We start from the raw sequence: 15,248 nt of genomic DNA, 5'->3' as shown, positions 1-15,248 counted from the left end.
GTTAAATGGAAGACTTATGAGATGGCTGGCAAAGTTCAATTTTTTGGCCTGGGTGGTGGTTATAAGAATGTCTGACATCCGATCATTTATGAAGCTATGCATTTGTTTAATTCTGTTTTCTGTAACTCTGCTATATTTACAATACAATTTTAAAACTGGGCGAGTGAATATATTTACAATACAATTTTCAGAGAAGATGTCCTGAAAAGTTTTATCTTTATATTAAGGATGAATTTATCAAGTTGATAAACACAAGAAGTCAAAGGTGATATTTTCAATATTTATTAGTAAGGCTGAGGCAACAGCCTTTATACGGCACAATTTACATAAGTTATCAAGATACATCTTGTATACAATCACAAAACCAAGACATATTTTTACATAGAGTAAAACTCAAGATGGATTTACAAGCATTTTTTTTTTTTTTAAAATACAACTCTCATGTTATTTTCAGGTCAATTTTTACAGTCCTTAGTCCAAGAATTTGCATTTGTCTATTAGATTTTCCAAAGGGATTTGGGTAAAACAAACAAAAAAACACATTAGCAAATCACCAACATGGCATGCAACATATAGTCAGAAACAAGACATATCTTCAAGTACTTTAGTTTTTATTTCAAAATCAGTTTTATTAAGGTGTTTATGTTTTCAGACAAGAAAATTTTTTCTTAAACTTCATATGTGTTGTTAGGATATTAGCACACACATTAATCAGTAGTGGGAGCACCTGAGCACGTCACCTAACAAATATACAGACACAATCAAACAATAATCATATTCACATGCTGAATGCCAAATGAAATGAACATTTCAACTTGGTCTACTTTACCAAATGTATACTTATGTACAAGGTAATGAATTAAGAAAATGCTCTCAATCTACCTATCAGATAAAGAATTTGATTAAATAATTTTGGCTTAATGGATACCTTTAATAATAGAACATGAAACATACAGAAAACAGCACTGTATCATATTCAATGAGAATATTTGTTTCACTCATTCATTATTGTATTACACCCAAGGTAAGTAATTATTAAATAAATAGCTCATAATTATTCATTGAGTCTTCTTTCACTTTCATTTCAAGCTCAAAAAGAGGGAAGGAAGATCACTTCTGTCACACATAGCACATATATAGCTGTAGTTGGCTGATTTTGGAATATTTGACATTGTAGCAATGAAAATAAGTTTTTAAAAATATTGTTATGATTTAAATAATAAAGTAAAAAAATACTATAAACATCTTTATGACATTTTGATGAAATGAAGCATTGATCAAATAATTTCTAATAAATTGGGCACAATATAATATATAATTTTATTTTACTTCACATCACCACCACCGCTAATATCACTACTGCTACCACCACTATCATTACAGTCGTTCCTATAATAAGAATCAATATCAGCTGGTTACCAGCTATAATATTCCCACAATATGACTATTTAAATGTGTGTGATCCACAAAATTAATTCCACTGGTATGCTGAAAATATGCATTTAATTAGTGTAATTTGTTAAAATATGGGCATTATTAAGGAATAAAGACAATTGATGCCCCTTAGTCTTGATATTTTAAACTGAAATATAAATAAAGAGTTCAGAGTCACCAAAAATCTCCTTAATCTTAAGTAAAAACAGGGAAAACACCAACTTCTTGCTACTAGGGTTATTTGTGTCTGTAATGACTATTCTATATTCCCTGTCTTTTGTAAAAATTCACTCTGTGCTTTTGTTTCTACAGCTGAAAGTTTCCTTAGGACCAATTTTTAAACCAAGAAGCAACATCAGTCTCTGATGACTCAATGAAATTGTGGGAAAAATTGAGATGCTCTTCAAGGTAAAAGTGCTGTAATTGGAGTAATTACGTATTATATAGAGATTACAAACTCTGTCAGTATTAGAATAAAAAAAAGTTAGTTCCAATAAAATGAAATAAACTAAAGAGTGAAAAATCATGTACTGTGATATGTACAAAAAAGTAAAAAACACCAAGAGCCCTATTTGCAATAAAAAAGAAACAGTTTTGTTGTAAGAAGGGTAATCGACATCATTCAGAAGAAACGCATTCATATAAGGATCAGTGTTGCATAGAATAATTCCAGTACAACCTAGAAGTTTGGTCAGCTTCAAACTTGGCACACTGGCAGGATCTTATGCTCTCTGAAGGGGAATGCTGGTGCACAAAAAGAAGCCCTGTTGTCAGCTCTGCTGATTGACCTAGCCCCATCACTAGTTCCTTGGAACGGAGGGGCTTCTATAATGGAAGGACTCCTACTCTTTCAGGTTAAATAGCTACCAAAGAGATAATCTTTTTTTTTTGGTGATCTCTCCATTTATATTATTCTAAAAGAAATTGCAACTGGAATGAAGAAAACTAACTGGTTATACAAACTCTCATGCATACCTCTGGATATGAGTGGCTGCAAAAGAGGATCAGAGATGAGTCAGGGTTTTCTTTTAAGGGCAAATATCAGAGCCTTTTTATGTCAGAAGGAGATCTTCTTGGACCTTTTCTTCCCCAATTATGAGTGATGATTATAGGCTTCTTCAAGTGCTAGTTTCTGCTGGAAATATCCATGGCAACCATCAGCAGATCTAATAGTTTCTAAAAATAAAATACTAGCAATATAATGTTTTTGATGATTCCACTCTCCCATGCTCATTTTAGAGCAATGTCAATGGTAAATGACATTGTACTGTCAGTGGAGGGGGATTAAAAAATAGAGGGAAGAAAAGTTATGGTTATCTTTCTCAGTTTGCAGAAGAGTGAATTTATATTCTGAAGTTTTATATATATAAGCTTATATATATATAACTTATTTCTTTAAAAATGAGAAAATTCAATATCCAACCAATATCTAGAGATGGGTTTCTCTAATCCCACTAACACTTCACCATTAAATAAAGCAGAAAGTTTTAAGCTCAGAATGCTCTGAGAAGCAATTTGATTTATTTATTTTGGGTAGAATGTAGGAATTGGGTAAGACCAGCATTATTCATTTAATTGAGGATAACAAAATTTGCAAATCTTTTTCATGTAATTCTTCACCTTTATTCAGGTTAAAGTTTATATTTTAAATAAAAAATAAGTTTTGCAGCTAATTTACTGCTTTTATCCATGTCAATCCTTGCCATTGGTTTAGATGATGGTTTCCACATATAAAATTTGAGAATTAAAAAGCTATGTAATAATTATTCCTCACTTCTGTGTATAAAACTATATTTGGAAATGTGCTTTCATCTCTCATGGATCATTGATTTATCATCACAACATCTCATTTGGAAGGTTAAGGATATATAATTATTTTTATCCTACAGATAAGAAAACTGGGGTAAAGTGAGTTTAAGTGACATGTGCAAGGTGACATAGTCAGTGGCAGAACTAAGACCAGAAGACAGGCTTTTATTCCCTGCTGAGCGTGTTTTCCACAACTTTCACATTACTTCCTTAATTAATAATGCTAATAGAGAAGAGGGTGCTTGATTTTAAGACTTGGACATTAGTTGTTTTATTCGTTATTATTAAAATAGCTCAAAGTATATTTTAATCTCCGGTAAGTGTTGACTTTTCACATATTTTCCCAACATTGATGAACCTGATTACTGTGATATTGTCACTAAAATAAGAAAATAGAGCACTAGAAAGAACTCGTTTAGTGTCATGTTTTCATGATACAATCAGTAAATGAATTACTCATTAAGAAAAAAAGGGTAAAATATTATGAAATGAGGAAATGATATCCATTTAATTAATCAGTATCACAAGATTAATATAGTTCATTTGCCAGAGAAAGAATTTTCTTTCTCTGTCAATGCATCACGCAAGAGAAAGGAAATGTGCAGGATAATATATTTATTTGCAGTTTCACAAAGAGTAAGTTATCATGCTTCCTAGAACATATCAGTTTACTCTAGGTCCTTTGGTACATAGATTGAAGATGTCTTGGCTTAATGGTAAATTATGAAGATTTTGATGGTTTCAACCAAAATTCCAGTATTTTATGGGACATCATTCTTCTTTGTTAGCCAGTCACAGTTTTATTTCTAGATAAATTCAATTTTATTTTTACCTAGTATTATCTTCACTCTACATTATTTCAAGTTACACTGAAACAAATGTGCTTTTACCACATGGATTCCAAAGTCAGTGTTGTATACCCTTGTAACATTTAGACACACAGAAAACTGGTAAGATATGGCCTAAAAGGCATAATTTGTACATCTCCTATTCCATTTTCCCTAAGAACATAGCCACCTCACTTCCAGTCCTGGACACATATTGTAGGTATATCTTATGTCCGAATCTGAAAGCATCTGGTTGTCTGAATAGAAGATGATGAAGGAAGATTTTTGAAGTTTTGAAAACTGAGATTTGTTAAATCAGTTCTTTCCTTTCAACCAAGGCTTCTTTGCATAAAGAATTACCTTTGTGCTACATGGAAACCACATTAATCTTTAAGCCTCTGTCTTAAGTTATAGCTCAACTCTGTTCAAAGCTTTTTGCCTTAAGTAATCAAAATTTGTTTCACAGTTTCTCTTCACAGCCTGGGAAATTCAAGGTCTCAGTACTCCATTCCTTTTTGTTTTCAATATGTGAACTTTTTCAATTGAATATCTTTGTGTGATACATACACAACAATAAATGTACAAGGTATTAAGCATGTTTTTGCCTGTTGTTCCCATTCTTACGTTTGCCTCTCAAAACTTAGCTTAGTTTCCAACTGTAGTCTTGATGTGAGGCTATTTAGAGCAGTTTCTATACCCTGAGAAGACGTGTTTCTTCAATGAGTTTGAGTAGGACTGACCAAAAGTTTGTGCCAATTGACTATTCTTTTTCTGAGATCCACTTTGTCAAGCCAGATACAGGCTTCACCAATCAAGGTCTTTTTCATAAACTTCCCTCCATTGGAGAAAAGTAAAATCTAGAAAAAATAGTCAAAAATAAACATATTTAATTTATATACGTATATATGTGTACAGTTTTCAACCTCTTTAAAGAACATTTAATCATCAAAAAAATAGCACAAAAGAGGGTGACGCTGAGTAGAAGTAGCAGATATACTTTCAGGAGAACTAATAATCAAGGTGTTCTCCAAAGATTTGCATGTAATATAAATTAATTCACATCAACATTTGTATTATTCTGCAAAGGAAAAGACACATTCTAAAGAAAATGAGAATACTAGGTAAGAAATGTATAACCAGCTAATTCTAAGTTTATGCTTAAATTGATGGAAAGTTTCACAAAATAACTTTGCCAAATAATTTTTTACTAGTTTACACAAAGCCAAATCAAATAAAAGATTATCTGAATTCTGAATAAATAAATATAACTTCACCGGGCATTGTTTTTATTTAGTGTTAAATTTTCTGATGATTTTACTACAGTATGTACTTCCAAACTGCTTTTTGAAGTCATATGCAGAACTTATCACAAGGGTCTCAAACTAAAGAATTTTTTTTTTTCATTTTAAAGATGAGTTGAAGGAAAGGTAGAGAGCATTCAGTGGAGCTAAGCATTAATCCTTGTAATTGTGTTCTCTTTTTCTCTTCAGAATCTCCTTTGGTTATATAATTTACCCTTATTCCTGGCTAAAACTTAACTTTTATGCTTCTGACTTCAAAATTTGTACTTCCAGATATGACTGTCTCTTCTGATTTCTGATTCAGGGATTTCAAATGACATTGTATATTTTCACTTCAATCTCTGCCTTCTTATCAAATTCATTTCAGAAAAACTCTTGATCTTTCTCTATTCCAAATCCCCTGACTACGTAATCTCTGTGAAATAATACATTTGTTGACACAGACTTCAGAGTGTCATTTTTTCTTTATTCCTTTCTAGTCTAATATCAGTTAATCTTCTCAATACATATTTGCTTTGTAATATCTTTTATCTTTGTCTCTAATCCAAACCTTTAATTTCCTGTACCATGGTCTCTTCCTACATTTTTTTCTCTTTTCTCATTCCCCCATTTCTACTTTCATTCCTTGTCTCTATATCTCCTGAAGACCTACTATGTGCAAAGCATTGTGTAGGCTGTAGGTAATGAAAATTAGGCCTTGCCCTAGAGAAACTGATAGCATAGAAGCAGTGACAGATAAGTACAAATATTGTTGTTACAAGACAGACTGGAATTGATAGCCTAATAATAGAAGCAAAATGTTTTGTGAATACAGTATGATGAATTATACCCAGGGTCATCAGTAAGGAGATGAAAGATGTGGAGTATTGTGATAGATGGTGAGAGTTGGAAAAGGGAACTTTGAAGGGCGGAAAAATATGAGCAAAGGATTGGAGGCTTAACATGACTTGAAGAGAGTCTGTTGTGACTGGAGTATTGAGTGGAAAAGTATCCAAGGAGCTGAGACTAAGTCAATCCAATTAAAACTCACTTTGGAAGACTCTGACTGATTCAAGATAATGATTCAAGATAATTGAAGACCTTTAATGTAAACTAACAAGTTTAATGTAAACTAACTAGGGTTTTAAAAGGTAACTCTGGCAGTGCTGTGATGAAATGAACTAAAGGGATAAGACGTAAATTACAGTAGGCCAGGTAAACAGATGAAATAATTTGAGTAACAAAGATGGGGACCTAAAAAGGTTTAGTGGCAGTGAGCATGAAAATAAGAGGAATCTATGTAAAATAAACTCTGCAGACAGAGTAGAGAAGACTTGGCAGCTGATTGGATGAGGTGAATGGGCTGTGGAATTCTAAAAGACTCCTGGGGAGATACTGATAAAAAATAATTAACTTCTCAAATGTCATATAGTGTATGATCAGTATATAAATATTGAATGATGGAATAAAAATAAATACTACATGAATGAGAAGTTTTACATATCAACTACATAATACAGAGTTACCTGAAGAGAATGTCCTGCAGGACTTAGACTGAATCGAAAAGTTTCATTGAATGAAGGCTCTCGATCATGTCTGCATACTCTTGTTTTTTTCTTGATCACCTTTTTTTGGGTAGAAATATTCATCACATATATTTTCACATATAAATCTGAAAATAAGAATTCAGCCTATTAAATTCCATCAATCATATAAATTTCTATTGAAAGAATTATAACTGTACACTGAGAGTTCTTCCTACATTTTGTACAAAGCCAGCAGATTGTAAACAATTTGTTTCAGACAACATAAAATGATTAAAAGATATGCCTATTTATTTATTTTTTTGAGACAGGGTCTTACCCTGTCACCAGTCTGGAATGCAGTGGCCAGATAGCTCACTTAACCTCAAACTACTAGGCTCAAGTGGTCTTTCTGCTTTAGCCTTCTACATAGTGGGGACTACAGGCAGGAGCGACCACATCTAGCTGATATATCCATTTTCTTAGCAATTTAAATTTGTCCTTCTGTTGTCTAATGAATATAACACTCTAATGTATATGTTAAAATGTCTAGCTAAAAACTGAAAGAAAACAACTTGTTACATATGTTAATCAGTTCTTTTTTCTGACCTATTTGGTGTACAGTTCAAATTTTAGTTAACATTTTCCAGAATATGTAAGACACATCCCTAAAAAATTCTAGATATACTGATGACTATAATAAAATTAGATACCTGGTAGATGATCGGGAGACTTAAATTTGTATGTAATATTTCTGCATTGGAGAATTTCAACTATTAGTTGTTCACCATCTGTCTTCATTTCCTTCTTCAATGCAATCTTGATTTCTCCCATTACCTGAGTTTTAGCTGAGAGAATTTAATAAAAATGTAAAAAAGTATGTAATGCCATATATGAAATGTTTAGTTCAATAATTCATTCATACATTCATTTACTGTTTATCAAGTGCTAAATATCTTATGACATCCTAAGTGCTAAATATCCTATGACTGTATTTTATTCATCTGTGTACTTATTCACAGATGAATAAATTTATTCACAGATGAATAAAATACACAAAATTTATCACAGATTCATTTATTTAGATATGAATAAAATACAGTCCCATGCCCTTAAAGCCCTTAAAGAGTGAACAATCTTATGGGCAGACTGATAAATATACAGATGCTTACACCAAAGTATGTTAAATATAATGATAGCTTAGTAACAAGGGAGGTATGGAGAAATGCGTGTAGATCAATTTTACTCAACTGTAGACTTTTAGGGCAAAAGAAGTAACAGATATGACTGTACCAATTCACAAAGATATGACTCTATCAAGAGATATGACTCTATCGATTCATGTATTAATTTACTTATTCATTCTCCAACAAATATTTTATTTCCCACCCTACTCTGTGCTAAGCACTCTGCTAGGAAGAGTGAATATAATGATAAGCCAAAACGTGGGTGCTTATTGGTTTCATGGTTTTTCTATCTATTGGGAAGAAAACCATTAATCAAATATTTCCATCAATAAATATGTAACTATAAAAAGAGGAAAGGTTCTGAAGTACAGAAGCATGGTTTCAATGGAGGCTAAAACAAAGGAGCAGATATCTAGGGAGGTGCTGCTTAAGCTGAAGCCAGAAGGATGAGAGTTAATTAGGTGAGACGGATTAGGAAGGACATTCCAGAGAGAAGGAACAGTGTGTTCGCAAAAGGAAACATAACATGAGAAATAAATGCCTCTGAGATTGTAACATATTGGAAATTGAAGCCATGTTAATTTGGTTTTTCCCTTTAGATCTATATGAATCTATTGAAGGTCTTTAAACATGGCTGTAGATAATTTATTCTGAAATATTTTGATCTCAGGAATTCTTTACACTCAAAGAAATTGAGGGTCTTCAAAGAATATTTGTTTATGTGGATAACTACCAATATTAGAAATATAAAATTTCTAATTTTTAATTAAAATTCCAAAGTAGATATTTAAAAATATTTATTAATCAAATTAAATGATAACAACTGCTTTAATGAAAATGTTTTAATGAACATAACCATATTTTCCAAAACAAAAAAATAATAGAGGTACTCTTTTATATTTTTACAATTTCATTAGTGCATGGCTTAATAGAGGACAGCTGCATTCTCTTTCTTTCTCTCTCTTTCCTTTCTTTCTTTCTCCTTCCTTCCTTCTGTAGAGATGGAGTCTTGCTATGTTGCCTAGGCTCGCCTCACATGGCCTTAAGCAATCCTCCTGCCTTGGCCTTCCAAAGCACTGGGATTACAGGCATGAGCCACACTGCACCTTACCTCTTTTTTTCCTTTTAGAGATAGGTTCTCACTCTGTCTCTCAGGCTGAAATGCAGTGGCCCGATCATGGCTCACTGCAGCCTCAGACTTCTTAAGTCAACCATTATATTTTGGTATGTGTCATAGGCGCTTTAAGAATTTTTCCTATTTAATCACATGAATATTAGAAAGAAATGCACTAAAGGATTTAGATTTTTAAACAGTTGAACTGATTCATTGAGGATACCCTTAAGTGAAACTGGCATATTTTTCCCTGTAAGAGTATGTTGGTAAATAAATAAAGTGTCTACAAGCACAGTTTCTTGCCTCTGCCTTAATTGGAAATAAGTTCCTAGCACTTTCGTGCACTATTACTTTGCACTACCAATATAAATGTCAACCAAGTGAAATAGGTAAATAATTTCAGTGTATTTTGAAAATGATTTTGACTTTATGAACTTAAAAAGTCTCGGGGCACCATGGAGGTCTGTGAACCACATTTTGAGAACAACTGTTATAGAGTATAGTTGAGTAATTTTTGAAAGAAATGAAATAACAAAACACTATGAATAAAGTTCTAAAAATATGAGGCTATAGTTATTTGATCATTTTGATTTAACTTTGTAACATTTTGGGAAAATAATTTATAGATGTATTCTTTTCTAGACTAAGCAACTGTTTGATTAAATTAACTTAAATTTTGTAAGTCCAGATACACCCTTACATGTGGAAAAATGTCTATAACATATCTCTCCTCACTCTCTTCCTCTGTCAGAGAACTAATACTGTAGCCCAAAAATTGACAAAATTCTCTTCTATGTGTTTTATAAACTAAAATACAAACCTTCTAGATAGAATTAAATAATAATTCATGAGCCAATGATTACAGATAGTTAGTCCACAGTAGAGAGAGGTTTACTTTCAAGAAACTCTAAGTATAAGTCAAAGATTTTATATCCAGCTAAACTGTCTTTCAAGTATCAAGTCTATAATTTTCAGCATGAAAGAACTCAGGGAATACTTCATAAAGTTTGACTCTCTGAGAAGTACATAAGATGTATTTTATCAAATCCAAGAGACAACTAGAGAAACTTCAGCAAAAGGACTGATGGTAATTATTCAATATAATTAATTATAGAATGAAGATTGAGCAGTACATAGGTTGGTGGAAGAATAGTATGGAAATGTTATATTTCTGACAGTATAAAGTATGAAACTAAAAATTAATGAATAAAGAAGGGAGAGAGAAACAGGAAAGCAGAATGGGATTATTGATTTTTGTATAGGTAATAGGTAACAAAGGATGCCATTTAAAACTAACAAGCCAGGTAGTCAAGGGTCATGTAAGAGAAACAGGTGTTAGACATTATAAAAACTATAAAAAAGAAGGAAAACCTTTAGAACAATGATACAAAAATTTCTTAATTACAAAAGAAAATTTAAAAACTCAGAGGTCAAGTGGAGAAATATCATAAATATGACATAATATATACAATGATTATAAAAGAAAATGCAGAGTTGAGATCAAGCATATCTATTATATCACTAAACATGAGTAAGTTTTAGCTAGCCTATTTTAATTTTTTTTCAGATTGGCTCATAAAGCAAAGCCTAGTTCTATACTATGTACAAGAAATACAACTAGTTTTGTTCCAAATAGTAAAAAATACAGATATTGGTAAGTATGTCAGGCATACGTAATCAATAAGAGTGCAGAGGTTGAGATCTTATTATCAGGTAAAACAGAATTCAGGCCAAAATGCAGCAAACAAGACAAAGAAAGACACTGTGTGAAACTAGAAATTCATAAATCATAATGAAGACACAACATTTATCAATATCCATGTACCACTTATGTAAAGTTGAAACTACAAAGTAAGATGTAAGGATGTAGAGGATTTAAGGAGGAGTAAAGATGATAATAATGCAATATTAACATTATAAGACAAGGCAAGTGAACTAAAAAACTAGATAAAATATTGAGACACTATAATCAATAAAGTAGATCTCATGGATATATATCAAACACTATACCCTGATAATAACGAATATACCTTTTTCTCAGTCATCTATGGAACATATTCAAAAATCGATCATATATTGAGTTACAAAGAAGACATTAGTGAGTTCTATAAAATGAAGCTATTATCAACATTATGTGATAATACACTTAATGGCTTTCAACTAACCAACTTTTGGGTGAATGGAAAAATACTATGAAAAATAATGATAATAAAACACTATATATCAGAATCTGTAAGAGTTAAAGAAATGATCACATGAAAATAAATAGCTTTAAACTCCTATATCATTTCAAGTAATGATTAGAAAATACACATATTCTTCTATCTGCTATCAATAAAAATTTAAAAATACAATTGGTTTAAATTCCAACTCAAAATCTAGAAAGGAACAACAAAGTAAAACAAAAGTACAAGAAAGGAAATAATAAAGATGTCCACTGAAATTAATAAAGTAGAGAACAGAAAAAAAGTAGATAATAAATTAAAATTCTGGTACTTTGAAAAAACCCATCAACAAAATAGAAAACTTAATAGTGAATTTAGTCAACATCACATGGCTTCTTAACATTCCTATTTAGAAATGGCATGTGCTCTCTTAACTGCAACACTACTGTCCTCTCAATGATTTGCTATAAAACATCTGGTGTCATGAATATACCCTAATACTAATTGGCTCACATTTTGTTTATACATTCTTGACAGATGGGAAACTACAAATCTCACCTTATATGTTTCTTTGAATTTGCGAGGGCAAATTCAGTTCTGGTTCCTTAACCATTTTAAATAATCATAAACAAGCCCATTAAAATCTCTCTTTTTTAGGACCTTCACAGTAAAGAATCTCTAAAATAGAAATGAGAAAATGAGAGATCTTAAGATCTCCCTTCTTCAATATCTAGAGGATTTGGGGGGGTGGGGGTAAGCAGGAAAAAAAGTAAAATGTACGAAAGTGTTAATCAGAACCAACAAAGCAAGGAATAGGCTATAGTCTCTGAACAGAAAATCCAAAGAAGTGATGTCTAGGAATGAAAAGGCAGTTTCTGGTAAGGTACAAGTTAGCAGCATTCTTGAGCACAACAATATCACAAAGTCTTGTCATGAAAGGAGAAATGAATTGACAAAGCCCTGAGAATTATTACTGAATCCCCCATCATAGGGAAGTAGATGAACAATGAGAGTAGCCAGCTCTAGAAAAAAATAAAAAAATCAAAATAGGCCTGGCGCGGTGGCTCACGCCTGTAATCCCAGCCCTTTGGGAGGCCGAGGCGGGCGGATCACGAGGTCAGGCGATCCAGACCATCCTGGGTAACACAGTGAAACCCCGTCTCTACTAAAAATACAGAAAATTAGCCGGGCGTGGTGGCAGGCGCCCAGCTACTCAGGAGGCTGAGGCAGGAGAATGGCGTGAACCCGGGAGGCGGAGCTTGCAGTGAGCCGAGATCAGGCCACTGCACTCCAGCCTGGGTGACAGAGTGAGACTGCATCTTAAAATAAATAAATAAATAAATAAATAAATAAATAAATAAATAAATAAGAATAAACCTTTGAGAGTGGCAGCCTTGGCTCATCATTATGAAGATGCAAGAGTTTCAGTAGAATCAGGAAAAATAGTCATGCCTCCCCATTACTGGAGCTCCAAGATAAAGTAGGAGACATATGTAAAGCTTAGTATATCTTTTCATAGGAATAATATACACCTCAGCTTGATTGAGGGAACACTGACAGAAAACATTTAATCAAATGGTAAAAGAGGGAGCAAAAAACCTAGTTAAATAAGGTGGCAAATCTGTCTATAAGGCAACTCTCACTCTTTCCTTTAAAGTCATAGAAAAGTAGATAGCTACTCCTCAATCTCTCAAACCATACCTGGGAGGGAAGGAAAAAGAGGATTCTAACATGGAAGGGAGGGAGTCAAGGAAAATTCTCTCTTGCTATTTGGAGTCAATAGTAGTTGTGAATAGAATTGATCACACTAATAATCATGATGAAATAGAATAGCAAAACAAATTTTATCTGGGAGAAATTCACTTTAATAGGTCATATCTTCTGTTATAGACCTAAAATCTCAACACACCGCATATGTGAAATTTGTTGTTTTTCACCTTCTCACTTGGGGAGAAAAGTGGAATTAAAAACTTGCTAATTGAAGTTCTCAAGTCATCACATTGCTTGTTTCTTTCTTGGAACGCTTAACTTCACAGGCTTCACACTGTGATACTTGTGAAATTTTTTTTAAAAGTTTCTCTCTGTTCAAAGATTGAACCAGCTTGTTCTTTGCTACTAAAGGAAAAAGGGACGTGCTTACTGAGGTTGTCTCAAAGCAGGTGGTTGCATTAATTGTGGGTCCATTGCTATCTCTTATATCTGACCTTTTATAGGTTTGTTGTGTTTTTTTCTTTTGAAGCAAATACATAGATGGAGGCAAAATCCTCCATGTTTGCAGGTTGGGCAGCAGCTCCAGATCTGCTTGAGCCTTTGAACAAAACAAGCAAACAAACAAACAAACAAAATCCATCACACACACAGAGGACATGTGATGATGTTTTATAATATGGTTTGGATAAAGAGTGAAATGGCATTAGAAAATGCTTTGACCAGGCTTCTGGTCTCCTGGTGTCCTGAAACTTGTGCTTCTTTGGTTGTATTAAAAGAATAAAAATAATCCTACTCTAGAGAAGGTATTTATCCTATAATGTGGCACAAATCTACAACTTAAGAACAGAGAGAAGGAGAAGAGGAAGGGATGGAGGATGTAAAAGTCATGGTTAAAAAGGAGATGACAATATATGAGGTGAAAATGGAGATGCCAGATCTAAGGACACTAATAATCACATTTTAAAACTATTAATGAAGTACAAACATCATGGAACAAAATAAGATAAGATAGAAATTAAGATTATTGACATAGAAGAAAGAAAGAAGATAATATAGAGAACATAGAGAATAAAGGTAGAGAACAAAGATTGAGGTATAGAGAAGAAAACAATCATACGGTTAATGGTTTCTCAGAAAAAGTAAGTTCAGCAGAATAGAAAATAATATCTATTTAAAAGTATCAAATTATTTCTCCAAAATAACAGAAGAATAAATCTGTGAACCAAAAGAGCATCCTATATTCCTGGAAATGTTGATGAGTTGATACACTGATATATCCCATTTCATATTATACTTCAAGAATATAGGAATCATTCTTAAAAGGATTCAGGAGAAAAAGAAATAAGCTCTCTGAAAGATATATTGATGTATAAAAGAAAGTCATTCTGAAATATATAAGACTATGGCAGAGGATATAGCAATGACTGAGTGAAAGAAAGAAGGAAAGAAAGGAAAAAAAGAGGGAGGAGGGAAGGGAGAAAGAGACAGGGAGGGAGGAAGGACTTGAAGATGAAATCCAGACAATTAATAAAATAATGAAAAAAGAAAGTGGAAGAGAACTTACTTACATTTTAAAACAGAGAATCAATTGATAAAATTGAAAATTAAAATATTGTATTAGGCTGGGCACAGTGGCTCACACCTGTAATCCCAGCACTTTGGGAGGCACAAGTGGATGGATCATTTGAGGACAGGAGTTCGAGACCAGCCTGGCCAACATGGCAAAAACCCATCTTTACTAAAAATACAAAAATTAGCCAGGCACGGTGGCGCGAGCCTGTAATCCCAGCTCCTCGGGAAGCTGAGGCACGAGAATCGCTTGAACCTGGGAGGCAGAGGTTTTAGTGAGCCAGGATCACGCCACTACACTCCAGCCTGGGTGACAGAGCAAGACTCTGTCTCAAAAAAAAAAAAAAAAAAAAAAGTATTAAAATGTATAATTATTCAACCTCAATATTTTAAATTTTGTCTCTTAAACTTAGTGAAAATTTTAAATAAAGTAATATGGCTAAAATATTTATTGAAATTAACTCATTCATTTTTCCTTAAAATATTTTATAAATTTAAAATATAATCATTTTTTGATGATGAACATGAATTATTTAATTCCACACTAACAAAATTGGCTACTGCTTTCTCTTTAGCTAAAGTGTTTCTACTAATATAATTGTCAAATTGGCTTAATTTTATCTTCCAGAG

The 15,248-nt window shown here is 32.6% G+C and overlaps 1 protein-coding gene across 3 annotated transcripts in view; it reads right to left on the bottom strand.

Annotated features, from left to right (window-relative positions):
* Nucleotides 1-269: 269 nt before the first annotated feature.
* The window catches only part of PCLO (piccolo presynaptic cytomatrix protein), a 408,305-nt gene continuing 393,326 nt past the window's right edge, over nt 270-15,248 (bottom strand). For all 3 annotated transcript variants that reach the window (XM_007982336.3, XM_073009167.1, XM_073009170.1), the window contains 3 exons: nt 7,587-7,721; nt 6,877-7,022; nt 270-4,927 (listed from right to left, as the gene is read on the bottom strand). In XM_007982336.3, coding sequence (XP_007980527.3) covers nt 4,787-4,927; nt 6,877-7,022; nt 7,587-7,721 — 422 coding nt within the window. In that variant the 3' untranslated portion in view covers nt 270-4,786. The remainder of the gene's footprint in view (nt 4,928-6,876; nt 7,023-7,586; nt 7,722-15,248) is intronic.

This window comes from Chlorocebus sabaeus, chromosome 21, assembly GCF_047675955.1.
Source record: "Chlorocebus sabaeus isolate Y175 chromosome 21, mChlSab1.0.hap1, whole genome shotgun sequence".
Taxonomy (NCBI): Eukaryota; Metazoa; Chordata; class Mammalia; order Primates; family Cercopithecidae; genus Chlorocebus; species Chlorocebus sabaeus.
Note: the sequence above shows the minus strand (reverse complement) of the source record. Positions and strands in the feature narration are given on the sequence as shown.